Below are 13,163 nucleotides of genomic sequence, written 5' to 3'. Positions count from 1 at the left end.
AATGTTGGTGGCACTGCGTACACAAGATATATAGGGGCAGTGCATCGGCAGAGCTGTCGTTTTTATTTGGGTGTTTCATTTGAAAAGGTTTCCAATATGATTACGTCCACAAAATGGGAATTAGCGGACTTTGAGTGCAGAATGGTAGTTGGAACTAGATGCGTGGGACATTCCATTTTAGAAATCATGAGGGTATTCAGTATTCTGAGATCCACAGTGTTATGAGTGTGTCAAGAATGCCAAATTTCAAGCATTACCTCCTGGGTACCTCGTACCACAACTAGCATCTTTTCTCCCTGTTCCACTCCCAAACAGAACAAGGCAAAAATGACTGCTATATGCCTCTGTACGGGCCCTAATCTCTCTTATCTTATCTCTGTGGTCTTTCTGCGAAATGTAAGTTGGCAGTAGTAAAATTATACTGCAGTCAGCCTCAAATGCTGGCTCTCTAAATTTCCTCAGTAGTGATTCATGAAAAGAACACTTCCTTCCCTCTAGAGACTCCCACCCGAATTCCTGAAGCATTTCCGTAACACTCGCGTGATGATCAAACCTACCAGTAACAAATCTAGCAGCCCACCTCTGAATTGTTTCTATGTTCTCCCTCAATCCGACCTGATAGGGATCACAAACGCTCGAGCAGTACTCAAGAATAGGTCGTATTAGTGTTTTATAAGCGGTCTCCTTTACAAATGAACCACATATTTCCAAAATTGTGCCAATGAACCGAAGACGACTATCTGCCTTCCCCATAACTGCCATTACATGCTTGTCTCACTTCATATCGCTCTTCAATGTTACGCCCAAATATTTAATTGACGTGACTGTGTCAAGTGCTACACTACTAATGGAGTATTCAAATATTACAGGATTCTTTTTCCTATTCATCTGCATTAATTTACATTTATCTATATTTAGAGTTAGCTGCCATTCTTTACACCAATCACAAATCCTGTCCAAATCATCTTGTATCCTCCTACAGTCACTCAACGATGACACCTTCCCGTCCACCACAGCATCATCAGCAAACAGCTGCACATTGCTATCCACCCTATCCAAAAGATCATTTATGTAGATAGAAAACAACAGCGGACCTACCACACTTCCCTGGGGCACTCCAGATGATACCCTCACCTCCGATGAACACTCACCATTGAGGCAATGTACTGGGTTCTATTACTTAAGAAGTCTTCGAGCCACTCACATATTTGGGAACCAATCCCATATGCTTGTACCTTAGTTAGGAGTCTGCAGTGGGGCACCGAGTCAAACGCTTTCCGGAAGTCAAGGAATATGGCATCCGTGTGATACCCTTCATCCACGGTTCACAAGATATCATGTGAAAAAAGGGCAAGTTGCGTTTCTCAGGAGCGATGCTTTCCAAAGCCGTGCTGATGCATGGACAGCAACTTCTCCATCTTAAGAAAATTCATTATATTCGAACTGAGAATATGTTTGAGAATCCTGCAACAAACTGATGTTAAGGATATTGGTCTGTAATTTTGGGGATCTGTCCTACCCTTCTTATATACAGGTATCACCTGCACTTTTTCCCAGTCGCTCGGGACTCTACGTTGGGCAAGAGAATCGCGATAAATGCAAGCTAAGTAAGGAGCCAATGCAGTAGAATACTCTCTGTAAAACCGAATTGGAATCCCATCAGGACCTGGCGATTTATTTATTTTCAACCCATTCAGCTGTTTCACAACCCCAGGGATGTCTATCACTATGTCCTCCATATGGGACTTTCACGTAACATGCGAGAACAGCAGTATTTGCGTAGAGTTGTCAGTGCTAACAGACAAGCAACACTGTGTGAAACAGCTGTTAGCACAGTGCGGCAAAATTTTGTGTTAATGGGCTGTGGCAGCAGATGACCGACACGAGTGCCTTTGCTGACAGCACGACGTGGTCTGCAGTGCCCCCCTGGGATCCTGGCCATATCAGTTGGACACTAGATGACTGAAAGAGCCTGGCCCAGTCAGATGAGTCCCAATTTCAGTTGGTAACAGCTGTTGTTAGGGTTCACGTGTGGTGCAGACCCCATGAAGCCATGGACCCATGTTGTCAACAAGGCACTGTGCAAGCTGGTGATGGCTCCATAACGTGAGCTGTGTTTACATGGAATGGTCTGTATCCTCTGGTTCAACTGAACCAATCATTTACTGGAATTAGTTATATACAGCCATATGGAGACTATTTGCACCCATTCACGGACTTCATGTTCTGAAACAAAGATGGAAATTTGTGAATAATGATGCACCATGTCATTGGGCCACAGGACGTTTTGGTCAGCCATACGACCCACGTGAATCCCATCGAACATTTATGGGACATAGTCGACAGGGCAGTTTGTGCATGAAATCCTGTACTGGCAACATTTTCATAATTATGGACAGTTACAGAGGCAGCATGGCTCAGAATTTCTGCAGGGGACTTCCAGTGAGTTGTTGAGTCCATGAAACATTGAGTTGCTGCACTACATTGGGCAAAAGGAGATCCAACACAATATTAGGAGGCATTCCATGCCTTGTGTCATCTTGTGTATGTTGCGGTATTGGTACCATTTATTTAAGTAAAAGGCGGAAGTAACCATTCAGTTGTGGTGGTGGTGGTGGTGGTGGTGGTGGTGGTGGTGGTGGTGGTAGCGGCAGTGGTAGAGGTGGTAGTGGTAGTAGTAGTAGTAGTAGTAGTAGTAGTAGTAGTAGTAGTTTTATTTTCATTTTCACTAACAGAATTTTCTGTTGGTGTTTGAAAGAACATTGTAAACAGAATTAAATAGATAGCACATCGTAATGAGCAAACTTATATTTGACCACAAACCAGCTTTCAGCTTCTTTTGGCATCACCAGGTGACAACTGAACATTGCAAACACAGATAAAATGACATGCCGCCCACATAGATATTACTTCTACAAAAGATGCAAAATTTTACAAAAATGATGACATGTTGAGTGTTTACATAGTGAAGTATTACATTTTTTAATATCATGCAGGAATAGTTCTGTTAACTAAAAAAGGAAACACACAGTTTTATATGTGGAGATACATCTAACAACTGCTGAAAAGTAGTGTTAAATCTAATATTTTAATCTGGTATTTGTAATTAAGACTAAATTGAACAGGGTGGAAATGGAAACTGTCTCTGGTCATTTAATACTAAGCTGGCATTCAAAAAAAAGTCATCTTTCAGCTTTTCATAAGAGAATGTAAAACTTAAATTTGAGTCATAATATGATATTGTATAGAATAAGTTTTTCATTGTGTTAAGAACAGCAGCAAGATGACCCTCCATGTTGAAATCAACAAACATATGACACTGAATGCCCGCTTAGTACTAAATAATGTAACCTGGTTTCCTTTTTCCATCTCTATTAAATTAACTTTTATCCTCAAATACTACCTTAAAATTGTAAATTCAGCTTTATTTTTCATCTGGTGTCAAATATGTCCCTGTGTTAAAAACTTCATTTTTCCCATTTAGTTAACACAGCTCTTTCTGTGATATCCTATGTAAACACTCTAAATTTCATTTTTTAATCTTTTGTGTTTGCGACATTGCTGTTACCTGGCAGTGACCCACGAAGCCAAAAGCTGGCTTTTGATCAAATAAATATAATTTTGCAGAATGTTATGAAGTGAAGTATATCCTATTTAATATTATTAATTTTATATTTATTAGGCTATTTCAGCTGTAGACAACATCAAATGCATAGTGCAGTTGTTACATTAATATATATCTATACTGATGAACCAATATGACCTTTGCCCACCATGAGACTGAATGCCACTTTATGGCATCACAATATGTGACATGAGTTTCTCAGTTATGAATGTACTTTTGTTTGCTAATGACTTCATTATTATGCAAAAGAATGAAGATGACCTCCAAAGACGAGTATACCAGCTGAACAAAATTTTCAAGAAATACGACTTCAAAATTTCTGAGGAATATATCCAGGCTGATCGAAAATTGGTTGGGATAATTCAGTTCTGGAGCAAGTGTCTCAAATCTCTTATTTAGGTTGTACTATAAGTATTGATTTTGACTCTGATATTGATAATAAAATATACAAATTCCAAGCTGTCTGTGGTGTCATTAGCAGAACATTTGGCCATAAAGTACAAAAAGAGACCATCATGAAAATCTATAAAGCAAAGCTGGGTTGACACAAAAATTTCAAACAGCAGAGATGTGGTTCCCAAGAAAGATGAAGGGCTGCAAAAGAAGAGACACAATTAGAATTAAATATTTTGAACATGGATGAAAACATTCACAAATATTGCGAAGATTGTACACAGAATTTTCCAGAAGATCCCGAACAAGCCAAATGAGAAAAGAGATATTGGAAGACATCAGAAAAGATGAGAATGATTTTGTTAGTGAGTTTGGAATAGGCAAGAGCCTGGGAATGATTTTGATAGTGAGTTGGGAACAGGCAAGTGCCTAATACTTGAAAGGAAGATGATGATGATGATGATATGTGATATGGTAAGGAAAGTATATGGATCTACTGACATTAGCAACTTTGACAAGATCACATTGTAATGTCGTATGAGTAGGAACAAACTTCTCAGAAGCAGTGGAGCTGACCTGCTGCCCACTTGCTACCTTCATGAACATGCAAGCTGTCCCAGAAGGAATGATTAGTATTCAGAGATATGACAGGAACAATCAGTCAAAGCAAATAAATCTAGTAAACTTGGGCTGTAAAATGCTTACCTTAAGACCCAATTTACAGACTTTTTGAGAAGGTGATTTTTTCTAGAATAGTATCTCACAATAATATTCTCAGCAAATCACAGTTTGGATTTGAGAAGAGTAGCTCTACTGAAATTCTGTTTGCATGGTCTCTCACCAAATTTTAAAATCACTGGTTGGTGTTTTCTGCAACCTATCAAAGGCATTTGACTGTGTGAATCACAGTATTCTTATAGATAAAATGAAGTTTTATGGGATTGGTGGTGTAGCCAACCAATGGATAATTTTATATCTAACAAAAAGAATGCAGAAAGTTACATTTAATAATTTAACCAATGTTGGGGGCATTATTCTGATTGGAGAAAAATCACATAAGGGGCTCCCCAAGCATCAATTTTAGGTCCGTTATTCTTCCTCATATATATATACATATATACAATCTTCTGTCTAATACACATGAAGCAGAATTAGTCCTTAGCAGATGACACTAGTATTATAATACTGTAATCAATGCGAGCACACATACAGCAACTGAAGAAATGGTAAACAATGTTCTTAAAATTATCATTGGCCAATTTCTGTGTGAGGTAAGTGTCTCACATGGTGAGGAAATAATAAATAGGGTGGAAACTAAAAATTTCTCTATGTCCATATTGCTGAGAATTTAAGCTGGACAAAGCACATTTTTGAACTCCTAAATCCACTTAGATCAACCAAATTTGCACTTAGATTCATTGCAAATTGTCGGGAGAGACAAATCAGTTACTTGACATATTTTGCATATTGTCTTTCAGTAATGTCAAGTGGAATAATGTTATGGGATAACTCATAATATCTGGTGCTCATGCATGATCATCTTGTAGACAAACAAGGAACAATAGTGTACATAATTGCAATACCAGAAAGAAAAATGGCGTTCATTATATTAACGTTGTCATTAGTACAAAAGGTATGCACAATAATGTTGCCACAGTATACTGAATTTTGCTACTTTAGTCAGTAACAAATACCAATCATATATCTACATCTACATCCATACTCTGCAAGCCACGTGACGGTGTGTGGCGGAGGTTACCCTGAGTACCTCTATCGATTCTCCCTTTTATTCCAGTCTCGTATTGTTCGTGGAAAGGAGGATTGTCGGTATGCTTCTGTGTGGGCTCTAATCTCCCTGATTTTATCCTCACGGTCTCTTCGCGAGATATACATTGGAGGAAGCAATATACTGCTTGACTCTTCGGTGAAGGTATGTTCTCGAAATTTTAACAAAAGCCCGCACCGAGCTACTGAGCGTCTCTCATGCAGCGTCTTCCACTGGAGTTTATCTGTCATCTCTGTAACGCTTTCGCGATTACTAAATGATCCTGTAACAAAGCGCGCTGCTCTCTGTTGGATCTTCTCTCTCTCTCTTCTATCAACCCTATTTGGTACGGATCCCACACTGCTGAGCAGTATTCAAGCAGTGGGCGAACAAGCGTACAGTAACCTACTTCCTTTGTTTTTGGATTGCATTTCCTTAGGATTCTTCCAATGAATCTCAGTCTGGTATCTGCTTTACCGATGATCAACTTTATATGATCATTCCATTTTAATTCACTCCTAATGTATACTCCCAGATAATTTATGGAATTAACTGCTTCCAGTTGCTGACGTGCTATTTTGTAGCTAAATTATAAGGGATCTATCTCTCTATGTATTCGCAACACATTACACTTGTCTACATTGAGATTCAATTGCCATTCCGTGCACCATGCGTCAATTCGCTGCAGATCCTCCTGCATTTCAGTACAATTTTCCATTGTTACAACCTCTCGATACACCACAGCATCATCTGCAAAAAGCCTCAGTGAACTTCCGATGTCATCCACCAGATCATTTATCTATATTGTAAATAGCAACAGTCCTATGACACTCTCCTGCGGCACACCTGAAATCACCCTTACTTTGGAAGACTTCTCTCCATTGAGAATGACATGCTGCGTTCTGTTATCTAGGAACTCCTTAATCCAATCACACAATTGGTCTGATAGTCCATATTCTCTTACTGTGTTCATTGAACAACTGTGGGGAACTGTATCGAACGCCTTGCGGAAGTCAAGAAACACAGCATCTACCTGTGAACCTGTGTCTATGGCCCTCTGAGTCTCGTGGACGAATAGCGCGTGCTGGGTTTATACATATTGGAGGCCATGAACAGTGTGTGGATTCGCCATGCTGAATTGAACTACATATTGCAATTGCAAACTTGATTAGGAACTGTTCTGTGCTACATGGCACAGGTTTGTGTAGTGCAAGCGATGACAAAATTCATTAGGTTGGTTTGAGGTGTTTGTGGATGAGAGTGAGATGGAGAGCTGATAGTGGAATGTTCGTGGAATATACACTGATCATCCAGAACATTATGACCACCAACCTACTATCACTAAAAACCCATCCAAGTGATAGCAGCGTCACCTGTAGAGGAATGACTGCCAGTGAGACACATGCACGATGCATGTAGTATCAGTGAGTGTGCTGTCTGTGTGTAGAATGGGGAAGGCGTGTGATCTGTCTGAGTTTGACGGAGGGCAGATTGTGACGATCCAGAGGCTTGGAATGAGCATTATGGAAACTGCACAACTGGTTGGGTGTTGGAGAAGTGCTGTGGTGAGTCTTTTCAACACGTAGTGAAGCCAAGATGAAACCACTTCTAGTTGTTGGGGAGCTGGGCAGCCACCTCGTATTGCAGGACGTCATAGGATGGGCAGGCTGGTAAAACAGGACAGGCAGCAAACTGTGGTGGAACTAATATCAGACTTTAATGTTGTACAGAATACAAGTGTGTCTGAACACACAGTGCACTGAACACTCTTAATGGTGGGCTTCTGTAGCTGATGAACGACGCATGTGCCAGTGTTAATGCCAAACATTGTCAACTATGACCAAAATGGGCATGCAACCTTCAGTACTGGATGTTGGCCCAATGGCAGAGTACTGTGCAGTCTGATGAATCCCCACTCCTTCTTCATCATGCCAATGGCAGGGCGTGAATCCCTCATCTTCCGAGTGAACAGCTCCTTGACACCTGTATTGGAGGGTGAAGACAAGCTGGTGGGAGCTCCATTATGCTCTGGGTAGCATTCACATGGGCATCCACTGGTCCAGTGTAGCTTGTACAAGGTACCAAGATGGCCAAGGAGTATCGTACACTGGTTGCAGATCACGTACACCCCTTCACAGTGGTCATGTTTCCTGAAGGCACTAGCATTTTTTAGCAAGATAATGCACTGTGTCACAATGCCAGGGTTGTGATGGACTGGTCCAAGAAACACTGTGGTGAGTTCCATTTGATGTGCTGGCCCCCTAACTCTGCAGGTCTGAATCCAATTGGGCACATCTGACTGAACATGGCATGAGTGCTCATTGCAGAATTTACAGGAATTAGGTGACGCATATGCAAATGTGGTGCCATCTCACTCCAGCGATCTACCAAGGCTTCATTGCTTTCATGCAATGACACATCACTGCTGTTACGCATGCTGAAGGTGGACATACTGGCTGTTAGGCAGGTGTTAATAGTGCTCTGGCTGATCAGTGTATAGGTATGGTATGGTGGGGAGGGGGGAGAAAGGGATAGCACTGACAGTGCGTGTATGCATGTGTAGTGTCGAGTCACCAGATGTATACTCATACAAGCTAAATTGTTTGTTTCTAGTTTTTGACTGTAGCATTCTTGTAGATTTATTGTGCTGCTTTTTGTATCATTTCTGGCTACTATGCACTGAGATAAAAGTAACATTTATAATACCAACATTTGTATATTTCTGAGCTGTTTTTTTCTCAGTGTGTGACAGGAGCTGATGTGCTTTGTTCTTCATGTTGACATTATTTTGGCAGAGGCCTCATGAGCCGCAGATAACTCACTGTTCACGTATCATTCAATATATATTGAATAAAAGAAGCATTTAAAGACATTAAAGTACTAAATCACTAATTTGCATGAGGAGGAGATTTTCTGTAGTCATCAGCTGTATTGTGTGCATAGTTCCAGGACTGAAACAGCTCAAAAATGACTTCTCAAAATTTGCAAAATGGCATGGACCTTATGTTGTTCTTTTCATCTTCCATGACTTGGAACCATTGCTTACTGAAGGACTTTTCCACAACTTGTAGCAACTGTGAGGCCTTGCTTTGGCAAAAGGTGCTCATGGTTTGGTGATTGCTGTAGGACTTCTTGAATGTATTCAATTGGCATGCACTCTTCCCAAGTGCACTCCTATACATAGACCAGCAACATCCTAATTTAGAGTATAAAACTACATGGTACTTATACTGTGTGTGTGTGTGTGTGTGTGTGTGTGTGTGTGTGTCTCTCTCTCTCTCTCTCTCTCTCTCGCCCCCTTGCTCTCTCTCATTATATACACACAGGGTGTACATAAAGTCCGGGAACACTTTCAGTTATTTATTGCACAAGAAGTAAACATGGTACAGATGTCATACACATTGCATTTTGAAGAGAAACTGTGAAAGTTTTTTGCAAGGATTTGATATGCGAACAATGAGTGACCCGCCAGACGTCAACACTGTAATCGAATTGTTCCCTTACCCCTCCCAGCATGGCATTGTTGACTGTAGCAGTCACTTCCCATACTCTCTCCTGGAGCTCTGCTACATCACGTGGTAGAGGCGGTACATACACCAGATCTTTAATGCGTCCCCACAGAAAAAAGTCACATGGAGTGAGATCTAGTGATTGGGGAGGTCATTTCATGAACCCCAACACACTCCGCACCTGAACTCGCCATGTTTGTGACTAACACTGTCTATCAGCAAATTACCAAACTAAGCTGTGGCAGTAAACATGAAAAAAAACTTTCAGGGTCTCTCTTCAGAATGATATATGGATGATGATTGTACAATGTTTGGTTCTTGTGCAATAAATAATTGAAGTTGTTCCCAGACATTATGACATATTGTGTTAATGTTACAAGAGCTTTTACAGATATCAGTCTGTCGGATTAGGTTCATGGTAGATGGAGTGGCCCAGATTTGTGCGTTTCTTCCTTATGCTATTTAATATTTGTCATTTTGTAAGTGGATTCATTTCTCCTTCAAGATACTGTTATAATAATAATTGCACTCCAGATTGAATTTTCAGCATGCAGTGGAGTGTTTGCCGATTTGAGACCTCCTGGCAGATTAAAACTATGTGCCAGACTGGGACGCAATTACAGTTTTATTTATGTATTTATTTTAAGGAAATAAAAGTGGAAGAGAGGTGATGATGGAAGTAAAGCTGTACGGGAGGGTTAAGAGTTGTTCTCGGGTAGCTCAGTTGGTAGAACAATTCCCTGTGAAAGGTAAAGGTCCCATGTTCGAGTTTTGGACCAGCACGCAGTTTTAACCTTACAGGAAGTTTCAATAATTGCCTTCATTTTACATACTGCTGTGCAACTTCTTTGCAAATTGTATTTTTAAATGTGTTTTTCAGGAAACTTGCAGAAGTGCTTGGCACATTGAATAGTGACTACAATGTAAATGACCAGCAGGATCCATCAGAATTTATTCTCTGGCTGTTCAATGCATTTGAGCCAGCACTGGAGAAATATGGACCCAGCTGGGCATCTGGTTTGATAACTGAGAATTTCAGATTTGAAATGGAGGAGAGAACCTGCTGTATGGGGTAAGATATGCTTCACAAGAGAGAATTTTTTCAGTCGTGTGAGTCCTTAGCTTTACAGAATTGAAACATTTATGAGCTATATATATATAGTTAAGGCTCACCAGCCATTTGACCATCTTCTTCTGTGCGGATGCACAAACAGTGCCCAAACTCTTACGGGAATCAGCTAAAAGCCGCGAGTAATGAGTATAATGGGCAAGTGCACTATATTCATAGGAATATAGTGTGGGACAATAAGTTGGGAAAGTGATTCTCACGAGAGGCGTGCCACAGATAAGTCCCTGCAGTCGCACTATTTTCTTTGTCCTTGGTTTCTCAGACAGATAGGGTGTCTGCCATGTAAGCAGATCCCGGGTTCGAGTCCCGGTCAGGGCACCACATTTTCAACTGTCCCCGTTGACTTACATTAATGCCTGTATGCAGCTAGGGGTATTCATTTCATTGTAATTTAATTCTAACAAGCTGCATGGTCACCGATGGTATCTGTTCTTTCGGACACGTCCGAAAGAACAGATACCATTTTCATATATATATATATATATATATATATATATATAAAGATTCAAAGACTTACCAAGCGGGAAAGCGCCGGCAGACAGGCACATGAACAAAACACACAAACACACACACAGAATTGCTAGCTTTCGCAACCGATGGTTGCTTCTTCAGGAAGGAGAGGGAAAGACGAAAGGATGTAGGTTTTAAGGGAGAGGGTAAGGAGTCATTCCAATCCCGGGAGCGGAAAGACTTCCCTTAGGGGAAAAAAAGGACAGATGTACACTCGCGCGCACGCGCACACACACACACACACACACACACACACACACACACACACACACATCCATCCTTCCCTCTCCTTCCTGAAGAAGCAACCATCGGTTGCGAAAGCTAGCAATTCTGTGTGTGTGTTTGTGTGTTTTGTTCATGTGCCTGTCTGCCGACGCTTTCCCGCTTGGTAAGTCTTGGAATCTTTGTTTTTAATATATTTTTCCCATGTGGAAGTTTCTTTCTATTTTATATATATATATATATATATATATATATATATATATATATATATATATATATGCTGTAACATACCAAACGAAAGTGTTGGTATGTTGATAGGGACAATAAACACACACACAAATTTCAAGCTTTCGCAACCCAAGGTTGTTTCATCAGGAAAGAGGGAAGGAGAGGAAAAGACGAAAGGATGTGGGTTTTGAGGGAGAGGGTAAGGAGTCATTCCAATTCCGGGAGTGGAAAGACTTACCTTAGGGGGAAAAAAGGACAGGTATACTCTCGCACACATGCACATATCCATCCGCACATATACAAACATAGGCAGGCATGTGTAAATTATGCATTTACTCACTGGCCATTTGACCATCTTCTTCTGTGCATATGCACAAACAGCACCCGAACGCTTAACGGAAATTGGCAAAAAGCCACGAGTAATGAGTATGATAGGCAAGTGCACTGTGAATACGGTGCAGGAGTTGGGAATGTGAGTTTCGCGGGAGGTGTGCCAGAGATAAGTCCCTGCAGTCGCACTATCCTCTGTGTCCTAGGTGGCTCAGATGGATAGACTGTCTGCCATGTAAGTGGGAGATCCCGGGTCCGAGTCCCGGTTGGGACACAATTTCTCAATTCTCAACTGTCCCCGTTTACTTATATCAACGCCTGTATGCAGCTAGAGGTATTCATTTCACTGTAATTTAATTTATGAACTCTTTGATTCTCTTATTTTGTAATTATTTGCCTTGATGAAGAGATTTGACACTTAGTTACTTGTAGAGGAAAACATTGTTAGTTGTTAGCATGTTCCATGGACTCTACGTTCTATGCGGAAAGTGACACTTACTTAATGTAATATATCATCACAATGATAATAATTATTTAAATCATAAACTTCTTAATATAAAATACATTTATAATGGGCTAAAAAGTATAAAATAATTTCTCCTGGCCCCATACAGACTCCTGACAGCATACATGTAGTTCTCAAAATTTGCGGTTGCAAATTTTTAATAGCTATGAGAATACTTATAAGATTTATAATGAAAAATGAGGAGTACATGCAATAGATAATACTTGTAGTTCGGAAATAAAATATTAATGCACCAGTTATTTATTGCATGTGCCACACGTTTTTTGGTATAATCTTACAAGTATTTTAATGGCTGTTAAAAATTCATAGTCACAATTTTCAGGACTAAGTGTGTGAGATTAAGGAGCTGTATGGAACTAAGAGACATTACTTTATGCTTTTAGTTCATTTTTAAAATGTTGTGTATTAAAAAGTTTTTGATCAGGTAATTCTTTTCTGCTTTTTAGTCTTGTGAGTATGAAATATTTCGGTGGGTTATAAACATTTTGATGATATTATATAGGAGATATGTTTTACATTAAAGGTTTATTTCATTGTCTTTTAACCTGATAATATCTTAAACAGAATAGTGTTACACCTGCCTGTTAATAATATATCAATACATTTGTTATTTTCCTAAAAAAAATGAAAAAGAGAGAGAGAGAGAGAGAGAGAGAGAGAGAGAGAGAGAGAGAGTAGTGTCTCCACCACACACTGGATAGGGGGGGGGGGGGGGGGGGAGAGTTAGTATTGCATTGTTATCCAGCTCTGAGCTGTGCAGAAAGTTTCAGTCACTGGGAAGTTAGTTTAAAACCAATTGGAAAGTTTGTATTGAACAGACATACAGAGAAGAAATAGTTCAAATGGCTCTGAACACTATGGAACTTAACAGCTATGGTCATCAGTTCCCTAGAACTTAGAACTACTTAAACCTAACTAACCTAAGG

The 13,163-nt window shown here is 40.1% G+C and overlaps 1 protein-coding gene across 2 annotated transcripts in view; it reads left to right on the top strand.

Annotated features, from left to right (window-relative positions):
• The window catches only part of LOC126293475 (uncharacterized), a 282,060-nt gene that overhangs the window by 203,997 nt on the left and 64,900 nt on the right, over window positions 1–13,163 (top strand). For both annotated transcript variants that reach the window (XM_049986718.1, XM_049986717.1), the window contains exon 7: window positions 10,173–10,364. In XM_049986718.1, coding sequence (XP_049842675.1) covers window positions 10,173–10,364 — 192 coding nt within the window. The remainder of the gene's footprint in view (window positions 1–10,172; window positions 10,365–13,163) is intronic.

Source organism: Schistocerca gregaria, chromosome 10 (assembly GCF_023897955.1).
Source record: "Schistocerca gregaria isolate iqSchGreg1 chromosome 10, iqSchGreg1.2, whole genome shotgun sequence".
NCBI lineage: Eukaryota > Metazoa > Arthropoda > Insecta > Orthoptera > Acrididae > Schistocerca > Schistocerca gregaria.
This window is presented reverse-complemented; position numbering and strand designations above follow the sequence as displayed.